At 40.4% G+C, this 24008-nt stretch overlaps 1 protein-coding gene across 12 annotated transcripts in view; it reads left to right on the top strand.

The window, feature by feature from the left end:
- auts2a (activator of transcription and developmental regulator AUTS2 a) overlaps positions 1-24008 on the top strand; it is a 171638-nt gene that overhangs the window by 19424 nt on the left and 128206 nt on the right. For 11 of the 12 annotated variants that reach the window (XM_037270495.1, XM_037270494.1, XM_037270488.1 and 8 more), the window contains one exon: positions 12171-12380. In XM_037270495.1, the coding sequence (XP_037126390.1) occupies positions 12171-12380 (210 nt within the window). Of the gene's footprint in view, positions 1-12170; positions 12381-21272; positions 21431-24008 lie in introns of those variants that run through there. The other variant, XM_037270497.1, reaches the window with a different exon arrangement.

The following is a 24008-nucleotide window of genomic DNA, read 5'->3' as shown; positions in this document are numbered from 1 at the left end:
CACTCCAGGCTCTGTAACGCTTCTCAAGCCACAAATAGCTTCTTTGCCTTTAATGGCTGCAAACCACACATCCATCTCCTCCTACATGTCACCTTCAAATAGGCTCGGAGATGGCAGGGGAACGAAAGATACTCGTGCGAGGGAACATGGGTAGATTTTTCATTGAGCCTTTCACCTCTGGCAGTCACAACACAGCGTTTCATCTTGCTCTTCATTCATCTCGGATATGTTGAGCCACAAAGAGCAGAGACATATAAATAATGCACTTCACACTACTGGACCCCTTTAACAATAAATATGAGCACCGTGGTACATCTAGTTGATAATACATGAGTGCTGTTTACACCTGACCTTTATTCGCATGTTATATCACAAAGGGCAAAATTCATGCCATTCAGACATTCTTTTTGATAGCATCATTACTATTTGTATATTTCAATTGCATCGTGTACGTTTGCGTCCAAGGGGGTTTCCCCTCTGGAGAATTGTAATGTCAACAGCACTTTAATGTATTCAGCGGTGTAGGAGGCTTTGCCACATGATGACTTGCAGAGTTCAAATCAATCAGGCTGCCAGTTGCTCCGCTGACAGCTTTATTGTGGGAAGAGAGCAGTGTTTCAGATTTGCTTAGATAACGATGACAGAAACAAGTCAGAGGAAATATGGCCTGTGACGGCAACGGGCGGGGAGGTGGAAGCAAAGGGACAATAACAAGAAGTGGAAATTTTTGTCTGCGTCTTTCGTAAAGAATCATTTGAGTGAGTGTTATTTTCCAAATATTGTTTCAATGGATGTTCTGAACTCCTGTTTTGATGGATGTGTTTGTTTGATTGCTTTATATTTGGGTTCTAATATTTTTTTAATAAATACTGCAATTATGAGTGTCAAACTCAAGGCCCGGGGGCCAGATATGGCCCGCCACATTATTTTATGTGGCCCGCCACATTATTTTATGTGGCCCGCGAAGAAAAAAATTCTGCATCAAATTCGTGTCATTACTAGAATTGCAAATTGTCTTCACTTTTAATAATACCTTTTTTTTTTAAATATTTGACCAGTTTTTACTCGTCTGATTTGAAAATGAGTTATTTGTCAGTTTGTTTTGTAGCTTTTACACTATATAACGAGGTGCTCATACATTTATTTGAGTTGACAGTCATAATGGCCCTCCGAAAGAAGACTACAATGCGGCCCGTGAAAAAAATGAGTTTGACACCCCTGTGATAGCTCGTTCCAACCTGATGGAATAATTGATTGAAAATTCAGTTCTCAGCTCTGATGACTCGACTTATTACGAATTAAAATCAAACACGTTGCCCAAATAATTTCTTAATTGTGTATTGTTGTCAAAAGCTATGTCCTTGCCCAAGCCTTTGTGGCTTTTCTCAAAAGTAGCCAGTGAGCGCCGGCCCTCTGGCTGGCATTGGTTGTTCTATGGTGGCGGCGCTATGTTTGTGTTTACTCTGGCAGAGCTGCAGGCTGATAGGACCTGACAGTCTCCATTTGTAGGAGGGCCGTCTGTTTGTCTTCATCAGAGACTAAGCCCACATTGGAAGTATTGCTTAATTAGAGACGTCGCATCGTGCAATCTTAAACCCTTCACAAACACATCAGTCAAGACAAATCAGCAGAATTAGAAAATGAAGAGCCATTATGTAAGTTAAATAACTTATTTATTCCCATACCGTTTTGTTATAAAATTTATTTTTTTCTGTATTTGTTTCATGCATATTTTGATTTTTTTTCCATTATGCAAAGTTATAGTTAGAATTAATAGCTGGAAATGGTAATACTTACAAATTACAATAATTATACGTGACACATCTACATTAGCAGTGGAAACAATAACTAACTCTTATATTAAATTAAATTAAAGGTAATGATTAACTGTCTTTCCCAGCGCCACTGCTGTGCGTTTAAATTTAGTCAATCCATTGAAGGCATAATAATTTCAACCAAAATTTGTCAAACAACGACATATTTTATAAAAATAAAAATTGACATGTTTAAGGATTTTAACAAAGTTTATACAAGCACAACGCACAACATGTTAGCAAAGTGATTTTAACGTAACGCAAAAGTCCAGGCTGGTCCACCAATATTGAAGATGGCAAAAGTAGGTCATTTGGGGTCACCATGACAACCACAGAGCCACCATTCTCATTATAAGCCATTTTAATGTCAAAGTGTCATATAAGCGTGGAAAAATACTTCATATCGTGGTTATATAGCAGGTCATTAAAGCCTTGTAGCCTTATTAACAGCGTGACAATGTTAACATTGTGACATTGACATTTACCATAGGCATGTATCCAGGCTCAGCATGAACACATGCTTGAGAGCATAGCGAGTATGATCATCTTTCCGCAAAGGTCGCGACCTGCACATCTCATGGCGGCTAATCAGAAAAAGAAGGCTGCTTAAAGAGACGACCACCCCCTTCCCCACATTGAATGTGAATCTTTTCCATTAAAATCTCTGCTATTGTGTTTGTCGGCTCCGCCGGGTGAACCCTCGCTACTCGGGTTCAAGTGATTTTACAGGCTTGACTCGATGTAAATTGCTCTGGGTTCCAAGACAAACACAGGTAATGAGCTCCATCCAGCAGAAAGCAGGAACGTGGGGCTCTCTCGCCGTTCCTACACGCTCCCTTTTGTGAGAGCTTTCAATGGGTGCCAAAGTTAACGATGTGTTCACGGGATGAGAAATCATTCCGTTAATTCACCTCAAGCTGTCTTTCAGGGGAAATGATTGCGTAGGCAAGGCAAAAGCAGCCTTTCATTTCTTTGCAAACATTATTGACTGTGCACATCCCTGATTGCTTTTGTTTGTAGCTCATTATTAAGCCTTCTTTTGACGATTCAAATTGTATTACAAATAGCACCAATATGCTGGAACACAAAGGGTGTTTGGTACTAGCTGTTCTTATTTACACTTTAGCCAGCTGAATATCGGAGTTATTACGTTTAGCAGAAAAAGACACAGAAAGGCTATCAATAGTTTTTCAAAAGAACTGTTGAATGACTAAATAACACTGCATTGCTTACTTCTATGGACCAGCGGGACCTTTAAGAAGAGGATTCACCTCAAAAGACTGAATTAAATGATTCCTTGTTCAGGCTTCCCCAAGTCTCTGCAAAGCCATTAGAAAAGCATTTTTCATAATTGATTGAAGCTCTTCTTTATCAAACGAGGCAGTTAACAGTTGCCTTAATTAAGCACTTAATGTATTGTTACGCCACAGCACTGTGAATGTCGTGAATAAAATTACATGGGGTTCTTCATTTCTGTACTAATGATAGCTATATTGTTTTTTTTGTAGGTTGAACAAAGATATTCGACTGACTGAATACATTAAACCGAGTTGAACGAGTCATCAAATATGTCGTATGGATTAAATTGATCTTTCTGGACAGTTTTGTAAATATCTAGTATATTATTATTTTTTAGTGCTTTATAAAAAGCACTTTGTCACGGCTAGGGTTATTCTTAAAGGGCACAAAAGGAGTAGAGATAAGCGAAGAGATCTGCGTAAAAGCACTTACTGTAGCTACGATACAATGTCAATGTCTTCGGTCTCGCCGCGTGGCAATAAAGTGAAAGGAAAGTAAACAAAACCACAATCTCAGCCTCACCTTGTGTGTGGTGTGTTCAAGGATAACCAATAAAATAAGACATTACGAATGTAAACAGAATCAAATCCGCCCATAGGCAGCACTCGGAAAATCTGATGGTCAGAATGATGAAATAAGCCACAAAATTGTTCCCGTTATTCTTACGTATGTGAGGCTCCACAATCGCTCGTGCTATGATACTATTAACACATGTGAAGTATGATTTCTCTTGTGTCCTTGAAACACCTTGGAATGTGATTTGAGCCTTTTTTTCCTCCCTTCTGTCCGTATCCTTGGCCTGCTCCCAGGCCTCTATGGGCTCTGTTTTGGTGTGTGAGAACAGCGGAGGTGTTTTTTTGTCAAACCATATCCATTGTTCCACACAAGCAGCTCGGGTACTGTGCTGCAGTACAATACACACACACACAGTGGCACAAAAAAAAAAAAAAACTGCAAAGCTCAGCCTGTGTCCGAGACGACAGGACGTGCATGTGTTTTCACCGAGCGGCGTGCATCCTGTTATGTCTGACACGCCGGGACAATGATTGGACGTCCTCCCTCCTCCATGAAGCACTAAGCGATTTGGCTTTCAAGTGTTATGTGTTCCAAGAACCTCTTTGGTCACATTTGTCTCCCTTCCAGTGTTCCCTGCCTTCACGGCGCTTTGGCTGGCTTTGATCGTCACATGACAGGCTCATAGCGGTCTGTCTGTATGCGGCTTGAAAGGCTCCATCATTCATCTGTCGACAACACCATGACGGAGAGCGACTGGCTGCATACAAAGCAGCCAGCCAGTGGATATTTTAAGATGTTCGTGTTTATTTGCAAATCAATTTTGTGGTGGTGATTGTGTGCTCGGTGTCTAGACTCTGACAGGCGATGCTAAAAAAAAAAAAAAAAAAAAAAAAGTCAGCCGTGAGACTTCTCAATTCAGGTCTTGTATCTATATTTTTTTGCGACTGAGATATGTTGACATTTATAGGATGATGCACCTCACAACTTAATAAATATTTTGCTGTTCTAGTGGTGGATCAAGAAGGATCATCTGCTGTGGAGCTTAGCGGGCATCACTCAAAAGGATCAGTGTACCGTATTTTCCGCACTATAAGGTGCACTGGATGATAAGGCGCACCTTCAATGAATGGCCCATTTTAAATTTGTCCATATGTAAGGTGCACCGGCTTATAAGGCGCATAGAATAAATAACTCAACGTTGCTCAAACGTTAATGCAATCACAATATAGTAACACTCGAAATAGTGAAAACAATAACAATATATCAATAACTCAACATTGCTCAAACGTTAACATCACACAACACACAAAATAAACACGTAAAGCTTACTTTAATAAATTAGTCCTCATCCACGAATCCATATTGGTCCATATTCGGCTTTTGAGAAAATTGGAGGTTTTTAGGTGCGCCTTATAGTGTGGAAAATACGGTAGCTTTATGTCTCACCAAATAGCTAAGTGGCTCCATCTTGAACTCATTCACTGCCAATCCAGTTAATATCTTTGACGTCTATAACCATCAATGGCACTGAATGGGTTTATTACCATATAAATTGCAAAAAAAAATAAAAGATTTCCTCTTTCCTGTTATCACTGTTTCCTGTCAAGGTATCTGACGGGGCAAGTGTGACAGGTGACAGATTTTACAGTGACAGTGTCACTACTGCAAAGTGCTCCCTCACTGATGTATGGGAGGAGTCAATGCCCTGACAAGCCATTAGTCATGGTCTTACACAACGTGCTGACACCATCAGCTACATGTAATCGCCTGGATAATTTAATAGTCCTTAAGTGCGACATCGGCTTGTGTACGAGAACGAGCTTTGTCAGACAGGTGGAAAAAGCAGCACATACCTTTCCAACTCTGGTCTACCTCAAAGCGCCGCATATTGAAGCAACCAACAACTCCTTGAGACTGAACTCTCTGCACTTCTTTAACGACATCTAACCAACAAGTTAGCGGTAATAAGAGTGCAAAGCTCATATTTCCTGCCAGTGCACTCTTTGTCGGTCGGGCCTTTAGTGCATCTCCAAGGAGTGTCTTGTAAGCTGTAAAAGCTGCAATTTCAGTGCCACTGCTCAGTTTGCCTTATATTGCTAGCAGACTCCCTTGAACATTAGTGCTTTGAGGTAAATCAAGCTGCCAGGAATAGTAGAGCCACAGGGAAGGTTATTGCCTGTGCATTTTGCTCTCGGAGTCGAGCTACGTATCTTACCGTAATTCTCTGCGGTCCACTGAAGATAAAGACCGCACCAGTAAGGGACTGGTGAATATAATCTTCAACTGTGTCTAGTGAGAGTTTTTAATAACGCACTATTTTGTACAGTGTAAATCAAAATGAAAAATGACCGTGCTGCCACGGCCGCTCGCTATATGTGCGCAATTTTACGAGAGTAGATTTGTGCACGGATGAATTTGGAATGAATGTTGGCTCTCCCTGCAAGATCAATGCAATGTGACCCATTGCAATGGAATTCAGTTTTGAAAGTGGACATACCATTATTACAATGAAACATATTCAATCAAGGATTGGAATACAAATCAAATACCGTATTTTCCGCACTATAAGGCGCACCGGATTATAAGGCACACCGGATTATAAGGCACACCTTCAATGAATGGCCCATTTTAAAACTTTGTCCGTATAGAAGGTGCACCGGATTATCAGGCGCACCTTCAATGAATGGCCCATTTTAAAACTTTGTCCATATATAAGATATATACATTTGGCCCACGGGCCGGACTTTGGACACACCTGCTGTAGTGGCTCAATATTGGTCCATATATAAGGCGCACCTGCTGATAAGGCGCACTGTCGGCTTTTGAGAAAAGTGGAGGTTTTTAGGTGCGCCTTATAGTGCGGAAAATACGGTACTTTAAAAGCAAGAGAGTCTTGAGTAGTGCTCTAATACGACTTCTTAGTACTGCACACATTTTTCCTCATATACGCTACAAGTCTCATTTTCAAAATCTGCTTTGATGCATAATGCCTCTTAGGTTTGTCGAGTGGATTTTAGACGTACATTAATCATGGAATTTATTTATTCTGTATTGCTCCTCACAACGTGTCAACTGTCAACCTAAAGTAGAACACACATTGTGTTCTGGTAATTATATTTTTCTGTATTTTGGTGTTGAAGGATAAAAAGCTCTGGCGAGGTCTGGAGCACAATATTGCCATGTTTGTGTCACTGAGAGGATAAGCTTCTTATCTGTGCTTTTAGGCTCAGAGTGTTGTCACACTGTCCTCCAAATGAGCCAGAAAAATAACTGAGGAGACAAAAATCGGGTTCTTTATTTTTGTCCCGTCTTCTGATCTTTAAACTTGCGTACTGTCAAGTGACTTTGTCAACTCTGTTTCAGGCATCCATTGAAACTAATCCTGTTTTGCTATGATAATGTTCCAGAAGATTCTTAGCGAGTCATTTTTTTTAAGAAACACACAGAATATAATTTTTTGTTTATGGGTCGCAATAGCCGCAACAATGATCCGCCGGCATTAGTTTATTTCTTACATAAGTCCTTCCAATGGTTCCAAATCCTCAAGTCCCAGAGTTTCACTTCATTAATCCTCAAACAAACACAGAACAGATCTGCAATGTAGAACTAGTTGAGGGGGTCTTTCTGGCACTTTCCAAGAGTGGTGGTCCTTTTTGCTGCCTATTGTGAAAGTAGCCAGCTTTCACTTGATTTCTAATTACCAGTGAAGGGCCAAGTCTGGGCTCTCTTGTTACACTGTTAGCCTTAATGTGTGCGGCCAATAAATTGTGCCAGGATTGGCTTTCCGGTGGGCAGCAGCCTCTGCACACGAAGGAAGGAAATTGAGTTCATGCAGTATACAGCTTTTATTTCTCTTAACTGGGTAGAGCTATGCTGTTATATTTATGCAATTAATTTTACTCATGGGAAGAATTTTATGCACTGTTGTTCCTTTCCTGATGGAGATTTAAATACAGTATGGGGAAATGGAATTACCCCAAATAACCTCACTTATGCACTGCATAACACACATTAAGAGATTTGAACAGTAGAATACATTATGAGGTCAATAAAGGGACCTAAATCTTTGTTTTCTAATCGCCTTTGTCACGTATTTCAGCACTCTTGGTTTCAATTTATGTTGAGGTGTTGTTGCTTAGGTGAGTCCCTGTCTCACTTTATTTTTTATGTTTGTACATAGAACTAATACTTAGGACACAGGTGTCAAACTCAAGGCCCGGGGGGGCCAGATACGGCCCGCTACATCATTTTATGTGGCCCGCAAAGACAAAGTGTGCATCAAATTCGTGTGTCATTACTAGAATTGCAAATTGTCTTCACTTTTAATATCTTTTTTTTTTAAATATTTGACCAGTTTTTACTCATCTCATTTGTTTTGTAGCTTTTACTGTATATAATATGAGGTGCTCATACATTTCATATGTCATAATGGCCCTCCGAAAGAAGCTATGACTACAATGCGGCCCGCGAAAAAAATGAGTTTGACACCCCTGACTTTGGAGGTGTGTCAGAAAAAATCCAAGATTTGTGTCGCAAAATATATTTGGAATCCAAATGACTTTCTTCTGGGAACCTCTGCTGCTCTGTCGTCACTGTCATCTTGAATTTTCACAACGGGGCGCCTTGATGACCTTTCTTAAGGTTGGGAAAGATACAAATTACACAGGTGAGAAGGGAGTTTGCTCCAGCATGGTGAGTTTGCAGGGTCTCATCTCTGACCCGCATTGAGTGGTTCAAATATATATTTTATGACACCAGTCCTGAAACTTTTCTGACTCATCTCTTATATTTCTATCTCTCTGGTTCACTTTTTTTTTTTTTTTTTTAAATCTCTATACACTGCAGTCTCGATCCAAAGATGCACTTTTGGGGCTTTTTATTATATTTTTTTTGCATAGCCAAGCAACAGTTTATTCACTGAGCAACAAGTTCTCAGACACAAAGCAAAGCACTCTAAAAGCATCGGCTCAATTTAATGATATTCTTCTTCTACGTGCCCAGTTGCTAAGCAACATGCACCATTTTTTTTTCTGTCGCCTCACATCCCAAAAGAAACATTACATCATTGATATGAAGAGCTAAGAAATGATAGCAGGGTTTGCAAAATCATTTAGGTTAAATCCAAGTCCGACTAGAAGATGTGAACTTTCACAAAGATGTTTTTTACAGCCCTCCTGCTTGGATTTAAAGAATTCCAATGTAACAAATACCTCGAAGCATTTGGAGTGTGTTCATCATTTCCTACTTGGTGGTTCAAGCAAGAGATTGTTTCAGTTGGAGTAGTTAAGCCAACTGTGGAAGGCATTTGAGCTAATCGAACATCCTGGATGGGAACCTCTTTTGTTCTAGTACCATTAACACTTGTTCTCTCATCAGCGAAAAGAGGAGGGGATTACAAAAATTGCTAAATTGGGATGCATGATGCATGGCTTCCAGTAAATGGCTGAGAATACATTTTGCTAACACATCTCTTCTTAAATCCTATTTGAGATGGGCATAAAGTGTGTAAATGGAAATTCTATCTGAGGCTGCAGATTCATGCTGAATCTGAGCTAATTTGAGCGTCATTAGTTGGGAGCAAAATGGAGTATCTGACATCCACCAATTTTCCATACTACTTAGCGCTTATTCTGTTCAATGTCACAAAAAGGGGAGCAGCCCATGACTGCTGACAGGGCAAATGGATTTCCGTGCCGGTCAATCCCAATCTCAGGTTTCATAAATTGTGTCAATTCATTCATTTACCACTTCAACAAGCAGACTATGACCATAATAAGTAAAGCGATCCTACATAATCATTGATCTACCATACCATGTGACATTTGGTGACATTGTATGGACTTTTCAATTTAACCCTCATTTCAATTACCTTTGGTCCAATAAGCTTTATTAATGGCTTCCATCACAATATCTTAATCCAATCTAAATCCATCCCACGCATACACCTTATGCTCGGATGCTTCCGGAGTCACACACTCAAATGTGTGACTCAGTCAAATGTGTTTTAACTTTTGTATTAGGTCCAAAGTTATGACAGTGCTTTACAGGACACATTTTTAGATTGTCACCTTTATCGGTTATTTTTCGAACTGAACTTCTGAACTCAGTATGGTTACGTGGAATGGCTTAATTTTGTCATAATCGTTTTTTTTTTCTTAGCCAACGTGGTTAGTTGGAGTTGGCGAGTGTTAATGTCAAGATCTGGCTACCGTATTTTCCGGACTATAAGGCGCACCTTCAATGAATGGCCCATTTTAAAACTTTGTTCTTATATAAGGCGCACCGGACTATAAGGCGCACCATTAATGCATCATGTCAGATTTTTCATCCAAATCAAATCATTCTCCATTTTATCTTTTTTATTTCAACTTCAGACGCAACAAATTACTTTATAATCACAAAATAATGATCCATAGTCTTTTTGATTCATGATTCATAGTCTTCAGCGGGCCACTTATGATTGATTTCATGACACAATGCTTCGGGCCAGTTTAAATTTAGGAATTTGGTCCATATATAAGGCGCACCGGACTATAAGGCGCACTGTCGGCTTTTGAGAAAATTTTAGGTTTTTAGGTGCTCCTTATAGCCCGGAATTATTGCTACTAACATGGAAGTATGTTGTCATTGTGCTTGCATTGGTTCTCTGGTTCTAATCGTTAAATAATGAGTGACCATCCCTGGAATTTTTCAGAACTTGGTCACTTCAATATTGTCGGTGGTATCCTCACAATTAAACCACAGTTGAACGTCTCCAATCACACCTATAATTGGCTGCATGACTGTAAAGAGCAATGGCAAATTAGTTCCAGAAGACACAGAGCGGATTCACATGTACTGAGAATGTGATAATCAGGTCAAGGGCTCCCTTAAGAAGGAGAGACAATTCACAGCTCCACTTAACAAGCAAGGTAGCTCAAGATTAATATGTGCTGTTGTCCAAGAGTACCCCACAAGGAGTACTTTCACTTATCCCTCTTTATTCCCTTTATTAGCCCCTATTAGATCACCAGTAATTGTTTACACTGTTGGTTGTTGTGGAGAGCATTTCAGTGTTATTATGATGATTAAATCAGTGCTGATGATTCGAAGTGTGTTGGTGCATGTAAGGTTGCTTGTGCATGTGGTAGCAAGTATCATGGGACTGTTGTTGCATCCTTCTACATCACTCCAGCCTTTTTTTTTATTAAGCTAGCGAAAAGGTGTGGTTTGAGTTAATCTCTTGCCATTTGTCGTACATGGAGTGATTATTCTGGATGGATGGATGGATGGATGGAAAAAAACCTTAGTTTTATCTTCTCATCCATTTTTCATTATCGTATATAGACACAAAATGAGTCATGGCGTATGACGCACGTTACATTTACCTGCAAACATGCGCTTCAGAATATTAGAAAATTGCTTTGGATACTGGCAGACAATCACAATATTGAAGATTGAAGAGAGAGCCATATTGAGTAATTATTTTCCTTCCAGCATCTACACAAAGCGCTGAAATAAGGGATTTATCTTGCTATTGTTCAATGAGCCGGCAAAACATATTTTGCATAATTTATTTCCAGCAATCATTCTGGTTTGCTCACTTAGAGGCATGCAAAATGCTGGCTCAAGGAATTCAGTCAGCCCAATCATGTCTTACTATGTGCACAATCCACATCACATTGTGTCGGCTTTCCTGAATAAGTGTGAATGAAAAAGGCAAAAAATATTAATTGGAGCATTCGCCTCTTTCAATACGAGTGAAGCTTTGAGAAACAGTTTATGGAGTGTTTCTGAAGTGCATTCATAAAATTCCAACACTCTCATTGAAAAGCAGATGCTACTCGAATTACAGCAGCTCTTTAGATTCTATTTCAACTGTTCTGGACTGACGCTGAGGTGTGTTGACTAGTAGTGTTGCTAGTACCGTATTTTCTGAACTATAAGGCGCACCTAAAAACCTCAAATTTCCTCAAAAGCCGACAGTGCGCCTTATATATGGACCAATATTGAGCCGCTACAGCAGGCGTGTCTAAAGTCCGGCCCGCGGGCCAAATGTATATATCTTATATAGGGACAAAGTTTTAAAATGGGCCATTCATTGAAGGTGCGCCTTATAATCCGGTGCGCTTTATATATGGACAAAGTTTTAAAATGGCCCATTCATTGAAGGTGCACCTTATAATCTGGTGCGCCTTATAGTGCTGAAGTTCGTGTGTCTGTGTGCTCGCCCCTCCCCTCCTGTGTCTGCTCACAATCTATGTAATGGCCGTCACCTTCCTCTCGTTACCTGTCATGTATTTATGTCCTGTCTGCGTGTCACTCCCTGTCGGATTGTTCTCGTCTCATGTCTTCTTGTTTCTAGTCTCCAGTCTGTTCTGTTCTAGTTTTACCGTTCAGTTATTCACGTCCCTAGTCGGGCATCTATAGTTTGTCTTTTGAGTTCTTCAATAAACCCTGGTCCGAGCTCCATTTGGTCGCCCTGCTCCATTCACTTCATAACAAATACGTAGGAATTTTTTTAGGGTTTGTCTAACTTCTTTCTTTTTTTCTGTCCTGCAGAAAAACCTGACTCTGAAGCCCCAAGAACGCAGAGTGAACCAGGCTGTGAACTTACCGAAGAAAAAGTCAACCAGAGGCCCCAATGGCCTGAGCCTGGAGCCCTTTAAGAACAAATATCATCATCACCAGCCATCGGACCAGGAGAACAATCCCCGTCTGGCGCACACACAAAGCAGAAAGAAGAAACGCCTGAGCAAGAAACGCACAATGGTGAGTTTTAATACATCACTTTTAATTCATAAATACATAAAAGTTCAATTCTAATAATTTCATGGAACAAATATTGGAATTTTAAACTTCTGGCAGCTCTCCGCTGCTGTGTATACTGTATATAATTATACATAGATAACGCTATCATCTTTATTGCACCGTAAAAGCCTTGAGTGTCAAACTTTATGACATACATAATTAAAAAGCTCAGCTGAACCCCCGACACCACAATTTTGTCCTTTCTGAAGTAGAACAAGATTCTCTTATCTTGTAGAAGCATTTTCTTTGGCTTCACCATGCACACATAAATGTTAAGACATTGTCCTCCCACAAGGTTACGTTTGAAATGTCAAGTTTAACTTCTCCATTAAGAAACGCTATAGACTGAAAAGACTGAATTGCTTATCAAGCTTAGCTTTTATTTTGAGGTGCAAGCGAAAGAAATGCTGAGAGAAAATGTGCTGTTATTTTTAGCAACCGTGATTTGTCTCAAACATGATTTTTAATGCTCTCGTTCTTAAATCCCATGGCCGCATTGTGGTTCAAGGCTGGATTGTTTGTCGCTGCCCACACTTGTGTAGTTGTTTCTGTTGCGAGTCTGCCGTGTTGTTCTTTTTGCTCACCGAACGTGAGGGCCTGCGGTTTGTGTGCTGCTTTGTACAGTGGCTCGAGTATACACAGCGGCGTGCTGTGAAGACCATCTGCTCTCTGGCACTGGGTGAATTAGGAGAAGACCTTCACCCCCACGTCTTAGTCTAACCTTCTGCCTCTCTTTCTTGTATCTGTCCGCCATAATGGTCTTCAAAGGTGTTTTTTTTTTTTTTCCCCCAATGATTGAAATCCGAATTGGAGAGCCACCCCCCCACTCTCACTTCTATTTAAAAAAATGCTGGAGAAGCGTATGATGCTTCCTAATCTCCACTGAATATGTTGGCCCTTTATCAGCATATCCGCTTAGCCCGTAAGATTTCAAGTAAAGCAATGTCATGATTGTCAGATAAGATGCTAAATCCATTCCTTTGGGGCACCACTTGTGTGGATAATTGTTGCCGTCACAGCGAAGCTTGCTAGCAGGCTGGGTGAAATCAAATCCAGTTGCAATGTTACGCTTGGCTTTGTGTTGCTTGGGACACATCAACAACAACAATGGTTAGAAATGTGTGCCTGATAAGGTGTGTGTAATTGTGCAGATTGAATTTTTTTGCCGTATTATATGCTACAATGTACTACCGTATTTTCTGCACTATAAGGCGCACCTAAAAACCTCAAATTTTCTCAAAAGCTGACAATGCGCCTTATAATCAGGTGCGCCTTATATATGGACCAATATTGAGCCACTACAGCAGGCGTGTCCAAAGTCCGGCCCGCGGGCCAAATGTATATATCTTATATATGGACAAAGTTTTAAAATGGGCCATTCATTCAAGGTGCGCCTTATAATCCGGTGCACCTTATATATGGACAACGTTTTAAAATGGGCCATTCATTGAAGGTGCGCCTTATAATCCGGTGCGCCCTATAGTGCGGAAAATACGGTATTTGAGTGACTCGAAGGTTTAGTTGACAAGTCTAAGCCAACACGTCTTCAAAAAGTGAATCTTTTTACTACTATTTAACTTCTTGGAGAAACATTTTCTTTTGAAGTGTCATTTTTCTGTAAGGGAGCTAAGTTCAGGAGGATGTGTCGTAGCACTTTGCGTCGTTAAACTGAGCCATTTCGATGCTCTCAGGCGAAGGAACAAATCAAAGTCAGTCAGACGGAATCTACTTGAAGCAGTCGCTGTCCTCCAACCTTGCTGCTTACTCTCATTCCTGACAACCCTCAGAGTCAATTTGTGAAAAATTAAGTGTCTGCACTTTTAGCAAAGTGTCGGCCACTTAAATGCCTAGACCCCTTTCAGCTGTCAGTCAAATCCTGGGCAGCAGGCCATAGGTGTTTGAGGAAGCGTTTTCCATTTGCTGTCCAGCCACTATCAACAACAGTCCAACTTCCATCTTTGATCCGCTTGTGTTTACACAAACGGCTACTGAGGAATCCTTCTGGATTCTCATTTATTTTTCTCTTTTTGTTTTTCATCTCACCAAGAGAACTATCAAATATGTTTGTTTAACTTGGAGAGTCCTTGCCTTTGCTTTTAGAGATTTGAAGAGGAAGAAAAGCTTCCACTTGGTGGAGGAGCAGGATTTTTTTGAACCGTGTAAATTGCGAATTACCGTATTTTCCGCACTATAAGGCGCACCGGATTATAAGGCGCACCTTCAATGAATGGCCCATTTTAAAACTTTGTCCATATATAAGGCGCACCGGATTATAAGGCGCACCTTCAATGAATGGCCCATTTTAAAACTTTGTCCATACATAAAATATATACATTTGGCCCGTGGGCCGGACTTTGGACACGCCTGCTGGAGTGGCTCAATATTGGTCCATATATAAGGCGCACCTGATTATAAGGCGCACTATCGGCTTTTGAGAAAATTGGAGGTTTTTAGGTGCGCCTTATAGTGCGGAAAATACGGTAGGTTTAAAGATTCAGCATAAAAAAATCCTGTATTCAGAAATTCTAATTAACCCACATACAAATCTGCTAATTTGGAATCTTGGGAGTATTGTGCTCCATTAAATTTAACACATTTATCCAGACAATTTTGCATCACTAAAAGTGTGCATATATAGTGATCTACTTGAAAATGAAATGGCCCGGACACAGATGGCTTCAAGATATAGCATACTTTGGCATCTGCTTATCCTTAACTATCCGTTTATTATTTTATTATGTCCCACCAACTGTTCCTGCAGAGGAATGTAGTCTGATCCAGTGCCCTGGATTTCCCCCCTTGACTGATGACCATAGCAAGACCAATGTCGTAATAAAAAGGACAAAAGACCCAGAATCTGTCTGTTATCTATACCGTCTGGCATTCCAGTTTCATGGGTGAGGATGAACAAGCTGTTACAATACATTGAATGGAGCCAGATATGAGAGCTTGACATCTGCTAGATAGCATCACAACACATTCTTTCCGTTTCGTTGCATTACGTTGCACTCACAATGCATCCACCCTGCGACAAGATACGATTATCCAGTTTGCACTGCTCATTACACATTCACCACTGACTCAGTGAACTCAATGTTGCTCCTCTACTTCAATCCAGACAAATCTCGAGTGGGAAGGAGATAATAGTTATTGTTCCCGTATCTTAAACCCAATATCTACTGTCTCTCTCTCTGTAATCGAGTGAAGACTGATTTTATTCAGATATGTTAAGCCTTCCAGGAAAACAGTCTACATCCAGCCATCTATTTTTATTTTTAATCAATTGTCCTCATTAGGGTTGCTGTCATTATCTCAAATTACTTAGCTAAAACCGGTTGCCAACAAATTGATGGGCTACATTGACAAACAAAACATTAATTAACTTGTATTCTTTTGGAATATGGGAGAACTTTGAGGTACCCGAGCAAGCACGGGGAGAACATGAAAGCGGATCTCAGTTGGGATTCGGACCTAGAACCTCTTGAGTATAAGCCACTCCTAAATAATGCAGTCCAAAAAAGAAATAAATAATAGTGCTGCTGTTCAGGACAACATCTTGTATTGGTTGGACATGCTGTATGTTCAGCTAGATGAAGGAAATAGTGACAGCTTTGGCCCAGATGAGCAGATGGAGACGGTTTCTCCGAGGAACCCACAGGGAAGCTAGACTCTCGTCTCTTCTCCCTCATGACGGTGCCAGCTCTTGACCACCGCAGGCTGAAGAGGTGGCCTTCTCCGCCTGTTTTCCCCGTAGCCCCAAGGCGGAAACAGAGAAATAGCCATCTGTGATTTACCCAACTGGGATTTGCCTGCAACAACAGGCCCGAGGAAATCGAAGAAACAATAAATCCTCCTGAGAAACGTCATGCCATCCCTAGATAGATATCTGTGTTTGGCTTTGTCAACACTATTTGTCATGTCTTGCTAATAATACACATGAAAGCCGAGGCTCCTCAAAAAGAAATCTTGCAAGAAATTTGATGCCATTATAAGACAGATATTTAGTAATTGTCAGAATTATGATAATAATAATAATAATGATGATGATGTTACTAACAATAATAATTATCAATTGTCAAAACATAATTTGAATATTATTTGATGCACAAGAATGTAGCAAATTGCCACTCCTGATTAGTAAACATGTCCTTCAGTTGTGACTTGCCGGAATATTTTTGTGAGCTGGTGGCACCCTCTGCTGCTAGGTAAGGAGAATACTTGAAATGGTGGAGGACCCTCCTCTAGGATGTGCTGCTTCAACATAGCAGCCCTCCTTTTCACATTTGATGCTCAGTCAGACCATGTCTGGAAAAACTGTCCTCTTCCTAATTGGCTTCACTGGGCTACATCGAGTTTTTTCCATTTCAAGACAAAGCAAGCGTGACTGAGCCGATGATCATTAGCTGAAGTGTGTTAACATTTAAAAAAATGCTCATCAAAAGAAGCAGAATTAAATGGATAAAAAAACAAAAACATGTTCAGGACAAATCCACAAATTCATGAACGGAGAATGATACCAGGATTATCCCAACATGATTTATCGCTGTACTTGCTTTAATGATATACTGATAGATTCTACCTCAGTGTCTTATTATGCTCGCAGAGCCAATTTGCTGTGATGTTCCCTGATGCAGGAGACCTGGTGGGTGATAATGAAGCTAAAATAACTCTTGCTTATTATCCAGCGACACAATACAACCAAGTAGGGATGTCTCCAAACAAGTGCCTGCCTCACACGCCAGTCATTTATCATGTGGAAAAATATGCAGCCCTGTTAGAGGAGTTAGCTGAAGTGTCTTTCCAATACATGTGTGTGCGTGTCGTCAAACTTTAATGAGCAAAACTTGTAGCCGGGGATTCTTTATAATGTTGCCAAACATTCGACATCGTGTAGCAGCCGTAATGTCGGCAGGTACTTGAATAACGAGTTGCAATTTTACGCGACAACACTAAAATCAAATCTACGCAAAAAGTCACGGGGCTGTAACGCTGATTCATGACAAGCCACTGTTTTAGTTTCTCACCACAGAAATGTTTTATATTTTGATATAATTTTTTATATTTATATTTTCTACTTTTTTGTTTGCTCAAAATTTCATGTTTAAGCCCACTTCATTCATTTTATTTTTTATTTTTTTGCAAAGGTGAGGCTCCCATATATTAATGAGAGAGTTTTAATACACTACTCATTTGATCCTAATATTTGTTCCGTTGACCTCTTCAGAACGAGAGTGGAAACGGCTGCTTTGATGCCAGTATTCTAACGCTGCCGTATCTTTTCACTTGCCTCTAGCTGAACAATAATACACTCGACGGTTAAAAAAAAAAATCTCACGAGTAACTTGGCAGCTCGGTGTGAAACGCATGTCAGGGATCATACTGAGTTCAGTTTTGTGTCTTTTTTAAGTTTGCTGCAACTTCTCTTTCCAAGCAAATTACATAAGAACAACATGAGACTGAGGCCACATTTTCTTTTGTCAAGGCTCCACATCTAGTTCTCATTTACAATCAATACCTTGCACAATAATCAGTTCTTGATTAAACTAAAAACAACACTTGTAGAATCCAAAGCAAAATTTCCCATAAGAAATCATGTAAATTGAATTAATCCGTTCCAGGCATTAAACAAATCTGAACAAAAATACATTTTATAATGAATGGAGTGACATAGCGCTGGATCAATTAACATTTTACATATGTTTTGGTCCAGAAGAAAGTTAGGGAATTGCACAATTAAACCAAATCACTTTATAATCGAGAAATTATTTATATACGTACATAAATTTCCCACAAAAACTACAGACGCATTAGAAATTACAACACTGCTATCTGATTGGGCAATGCAGTCTTGGCTGACTCACTATTCTTTGTACGTGTGTTATGAATTAAAGAGAGGAACAAAGTCATTAACATGAAATTGGTGTTGTGATTGGGCCCACTTCCCCATATCTGCCCTGAGGTATTTTTCTTTTTAACTGTTCTGTGTACATGGAAATGTCCTGGTTCACATCAGTGAGATCTTCCAGCAATCCTTTTTCTTACCCCCTACCTCTCTTTCCACCGCTTGTCCTGTCCGTAAGCAATTAGTCAATGTTTATATCTGTTTCCTGCTTTCATCCCGTCCAGCTAGCCAATCCTGGGACAGCTGGGGTTCCTGACTATTTTCCCAGTACTGAAGAAGAGAAGAATGCGTGCATTCAAAAACTGGCACAGTTTCATTCATCTGAAAGTCATTGAATTATGGAACTATTTCACCTCCTGCTACGTTCCGCAACCATTTTCACCTTTTCAACCAGACCTCTGTCGAAACGACCCGCTGAGTTAGTCCCAGTATGGCTTCCAAATTGAGTCGTTGTGTGTGTGTTTGTAAAAGTCTGCATGTGCATTCACCTGTTTGAAACCCCGAGGGATCTTTTCAAGGTCGGATGCATGTAAACACACGACATCATAGTTCCCCTTAGTAATTGCTAGTCACAAAGAATCCTCCTTAATACCTTCCAGACTGTAAAAACACAAAGACATTAAAACACTACAAAATGTCCAACAAGTCAAAAGTAATAACAAACAGATAAATAAATAGCAATGGTGTCAAACGTAAGGCCCGGGGGCCAGATACGGCCCACCACGTCATTTTATGTGGCCCACAAAGACAAATTGTGCATGGGCTTCATATGTCAATATTAAAATTAAAAATTGTCTTCACTTTTAAAAAAATAGACATACTTTTAGTAATTTTTATTACCATTCATCTTTTTAATATATTAGAGCAGTTTTTACTACTATCCGAGACTTTGGCCTTAAATATTTGTTGGTAATATCCATCCTTAGCAAGGTCCCAGACTTGGGTCAATTCAAACCGTATCATCTTTCATCTCCTTAATGTACAACGCGAAATAATAAAAGCTACCAGTGGCTTTATGTGAAACAGTCCGCTGCCATAATGTTAGCAGGAGGAGAGAGTTGCGGGGGCTAATGTTATTTCCTGCCTTTGGACTGGATGGGAACTATATTATCTGGCCATCAGCAAGAGTCAGCTTCATCACTAATATCTGTTTGTGTGTAGTGAGCAGGAAATAGCCTTTGTGCTAGCGGCCAATACAGCCTGCTGAGCGAAAGAGGCACAACATGCACTGTGTCGTGTCGTGTTAGTTTGCCGCTTCTCAAAGTATGCAGTGCAGAGACAAGAAAGACGACATGATCAGTTCATTTCCTTCACTTGCCAAATATACTTCATGGGAACATTGGATAAGATGGTGCTCATACACTTAAAAACACAAAATGTGTTATTACTTTCAAATACCAATCCACCTTTTAATCGAATAAGATTTAAAAGAACATTTAATGGAATTTTCCATTGAAATCGTTGCCAAATGTGCAATCTGGAGCTGATCAGATGAAACTTTGCTCTTACATTTTCCGAGCCAACGTTCACATAGCAAATGGTATCCAATATATTTGTGATGGATGTGTGCTTATGGTAAAATGTGTTGTAGAACAGAATTCAAATCTGTTCTGACATATTGTGTGAAAGTAGTATTTGTAAATTTAGGAGTTAAACTATTGTTTTGGCCTTGGTAGAGCTTGTTTAAAAAAGAAGTTAAAACATTTTGTAAATATGTCCAATGTAAAACAAGAAATGTTTCAATTAGAGGCTGTGAATTTTGGAAAGTAGTGAGAGGTAGAGGAATTTGTAAAAAACTTTAAATGTCATATCTTTGTCTACAATCAACTCAATTGTGGTGAGGTCATAAATCTAAAATTTATGTTCTTCATAAAGGGAATTGTGTCTTCATAAATACAAAAGCGCTAATGGAAATTAACAATGTGATTCATTGTACATTTATAGTTCTTTTTTTATGACATCATTAAATAATGGGTGCAATCTTAAATGTATTGCATGTGCATGAGGTTCCAGCGTATCTTGGAGGAATCCCAAAAGGCAGAAAACAAATGGAAACCAATAACCCAGATGAAAAAAAAATCCAAGTTATCCCCGATCCAAAGCATTAAATCTTCCTTGTTCACCATTCTGCCTGCTTAAACAATGAGCTTCTTGTTCTCTCACTCCTTTGCCCCTGAAGATAATTTTTGTGATATGATCTACTTGCAAGCTGTGTGCATTTCTTGGAATACAGATTTGAAACACAGCTCATGAAAATCCTAATAATCAACAAGCAGACCCTTTCAAGTCTTGAGCACATTATTAATGATCCATTGATACTCCAAGCTTGTGTTTATTCTTTTGTTTATAGCTTCTCGCTGTCAAAGACCTTGGAAATATATTATCCAGGATTACAATTGTGTGGTGCAGGGGCGTAGCTAGGCATAAAGCTCTATTGGGTCACAGCCCCCCCCCTCCCCCTACTCCGCATCCATTGGTCTGTGGACTACTCGTTAGATATTCTACTTGGTGAAGGTTGTGAAATATAACCGTGAGCATTGTGTTGACACATTTGTTCAACTGTCACCCCTAGCAAAAGAGGCTACTCCTGTCTGTTGAAATAATAACAAGGACAACATGTCGCATAAAGCTTAAATAAGGTCAAACTGGTGGAGTTTAACACTGCAGTAGAATATTAAAGACAGGAAAAAAATCCAAAAGTAGAGAGTCTTAAACGAGAGGGAGAAAACAGTGAGGGAGGTCGGAGCTCTAGCCTTGAGACTTTGTGCAGTCAGAAGGCAAACATTCACCTCTGCTGGCATCTGCCACCACCACTGAATACTATCTGTGGAGCTCTTCTGTCACTCATCCAAGCCTGCCACACAAATCGCACACACTCCCACACACACACACACACACGCACAAGAATAGGCAAGAGGAGAAACAGTTTCAGGCTTGAAGTCGGACACAGTCAGATAAAGAGAGCACAAGGAGCAGCCAGCAATACTGCACAGTCGACATTTGCATTTGGAAGAGATTTTCTCTCTGGATACTCAATCAATCGCTTACGCTGGAGAGAAGGATGATAAAGTCCAGTTGGTTTTATGTCAAGTTCAAATATAACGAGAAGGTAAGTCCATATGTTCTTTTTTTTTTTTCATATCTTTTAAGATCAGTGTCTTGGCCATTATGGATCCATCGACTATTAAGGGAGCATAAAAATGTTGAAAGATGTAATCGAGCATGTGTAGTCTTTTATTTTTGTCGGTGCCTGTTTATTCTTCGCAGAGATTTATAGGCCTGTGGTAAAAAAAAATATTTCACCCGTGGGAACAGTAACACTCGGGGCCGTCAGTGCTTTTCTTCTTTTTTTTTTTTTAAATATATTACCTTCATAAGAATCCATCTTTAAACACTGCACATGTTTTTGTGTTATGAACACGATACGTGTTGACAATTCATCGACTTGTATAAATTTGAGATGGAATCGAGTCGCAATTTGTGTGTTGATGACGTGACATCATGAGCGCCGTTGGCCGTTTCTACATATTTGATGCGGTGTTAATGATGAAGATGGCTACGATTGTCACATATTAAGACTGCTAGCCAGTCATGTTGCCATTCAGGCAGTTAATCAACCCAGCCACCGCCACTAGCAACCATCTAGTCCGTCATCGAGCTGTCATTAATTCCAGCTGCTGCTCATGCCTCTAATCTCTTTGTAACATGACTAACGGTTTTGGTCATGACCCCTTCTACTCATTCAATTAGGCCTTAGCATCAGTTATCTTCTTCAATAAAACAGGCGAGGGTGGATCTTTGTTCATGCCTGACCTCACAAAGTTGAAGAATTCGGGTCAGTGGAAAGCATTTGGCTGGCCTCATTTATTGTTTTACTAAGTGTAGGTTAATTGACCTAATGAGACGCTGAGATTCTCTGCTTTTATCTGGTAAGGGAAGAATTTCTGCAAGGACGATCAGCAGATGAGTTTTGCACTAGTTACCTTTGACAAAGCGGAAATATCCCATTCGAAAGAAAGTCGGCCAAGTAACAGTAGTTGGAAGATAAGTCAAAGCAACCGTGACGACACTACAAGTGCTTGCTGGATGTAAAAGTAGAAGATCGAGCTCAGTGCCATGCGTCCATTCCTTCCAATCACTGCGTATTCCCATCTGGTTTAAGTTAACTCGGAAAACCTTTTCCATTTCGCATTTGATCGGAAAAAGATCAAAATGGGTCGTTTGACATGGAATTATCTATTTGTATGGGTTTGAATACATCAGAGGAGAAGGAACATTTATGCAACCATCTGCTTCTCCTGCTCCAAGCTGTCTGGCTTCAGGAGCAGCCAGTCTGTGTAATTGTGTGTGATTGACAAGCACGCTTTCAGCAGCATGCCAGTAGGAAGTGACCTTAAACAAGCACTGCCATTTCTGACTGAATGCTTGTCTTTCCTGTTGGTCCTCCCTCCCCTTCGCTGAAGGCAAAGGGTGAAAGGGGGCTCAAAGCTGGGTGGCTTCTGGGTCAAGAACTCTGGGTCATCATGTCTGGGGAAAGAGTAATTGCTATCCCTGTGTGTGGGCTTATGTGTTGAAGTGAGTGGACAGGGCGTCTGGAAGTTTGGCCACATTCCTCGGACTACAACAACAACAGTTCTGCTCACTTTATCGTCCATGTTGATCTTCATGTCCCATTCTGCTCGAGAAAAGTCTTGACGAAACTTTTCCATAGGGAGACTGTCGGAGATGCTTTGCCTGGAGGTATATAGCTCAAGTGTGAATGCGTTTGCCGCTTCAGAGGTTTTTCCATCATTGCCATCCGAGTAGCTTATGTTATCCCGGCCTACTGGCAAAATGGCATACTATGTGTTGATCTGCATGAAAGCTTTGCCAATCCATCCACGCATGAAGGACTTAAATGAGAGTTTATTGGAGCCATTTTAGCCAAGGCAGTTTAAATGATTTATGCTTAAAAGCTGGAGCTGTAAGAGGCTTACAGGACTCTTGACCCTCGGGATGCTTGTCACAAAGTGGGATCCGTCATCCCCTCCACCCTCCCCTCTAGAAACGCTTACTTACTTTACAGACGCATCCAAATTCCAGCGGGGTGCTCCGCAGCTTGCCGAGAGGATTACAGATAAATCCCTGCAAACTCCAGATGTTTTCCCAGGCAGAGCGCAGCGAGGAAACATAGCCCCATCCCCTGTAAACATCTGTCTGACAAAACCTTGAAGACAGAGCAGACAACAGAAGCTTAGAAGAAGAAAAGTGGCTTGACTCAGTCTTAGATTTCTTCATGCCAAGCATCTCGTGTGCCAGCTTTCAAATGGATGAGTGTCATGTGCATCACCAAATATTTGGCAGGGCAATGATAAGGAAAAAAAAACATAAATAATCGAAACTTTTACCGGCCCATCATCTTTGCTTGCTTACACATAGAAGAGCAATGTGGATTTTCAAACGTTCTTAACCTCCAAAGGTCCAACTGTCCCATTACCACATCAATATGTGATACCTCTGCTCTTGGCTAATTGGCATCACATTTTATTTGACCTCTCTCTCACTGCAATTTACACAGCACACCAAAGTGGAACCCTGGGACCTCCCCAGCATGATGAGGCTTTGTTTAAAGGGGCTATGATGAGGATATTATTAGGCAGAAGAGGGCATTGATTGCCGTGTGGTTTTCAACTTGGAGAGAGGAGGTG

This window comes from Syngnathus acus, chromosome 14, assembly GCF_901709675.1.
Source record: "Syngnathus acus chromosome 14, fSynAcu1.2, whole genome shotgun sequence".
Taxonomy (NCBI): domain Eukaryota; kingdom Metazoa; phylum Chordata; class Actinopteri; order Syngnathiformes; family Syngnathidae; genus Syngnathus; species Syngnathus acus.
Note: the sequence above shows the minus strand (reverse complement) of the source record. Positions and strands in the feature narration are given on the sequence as shown.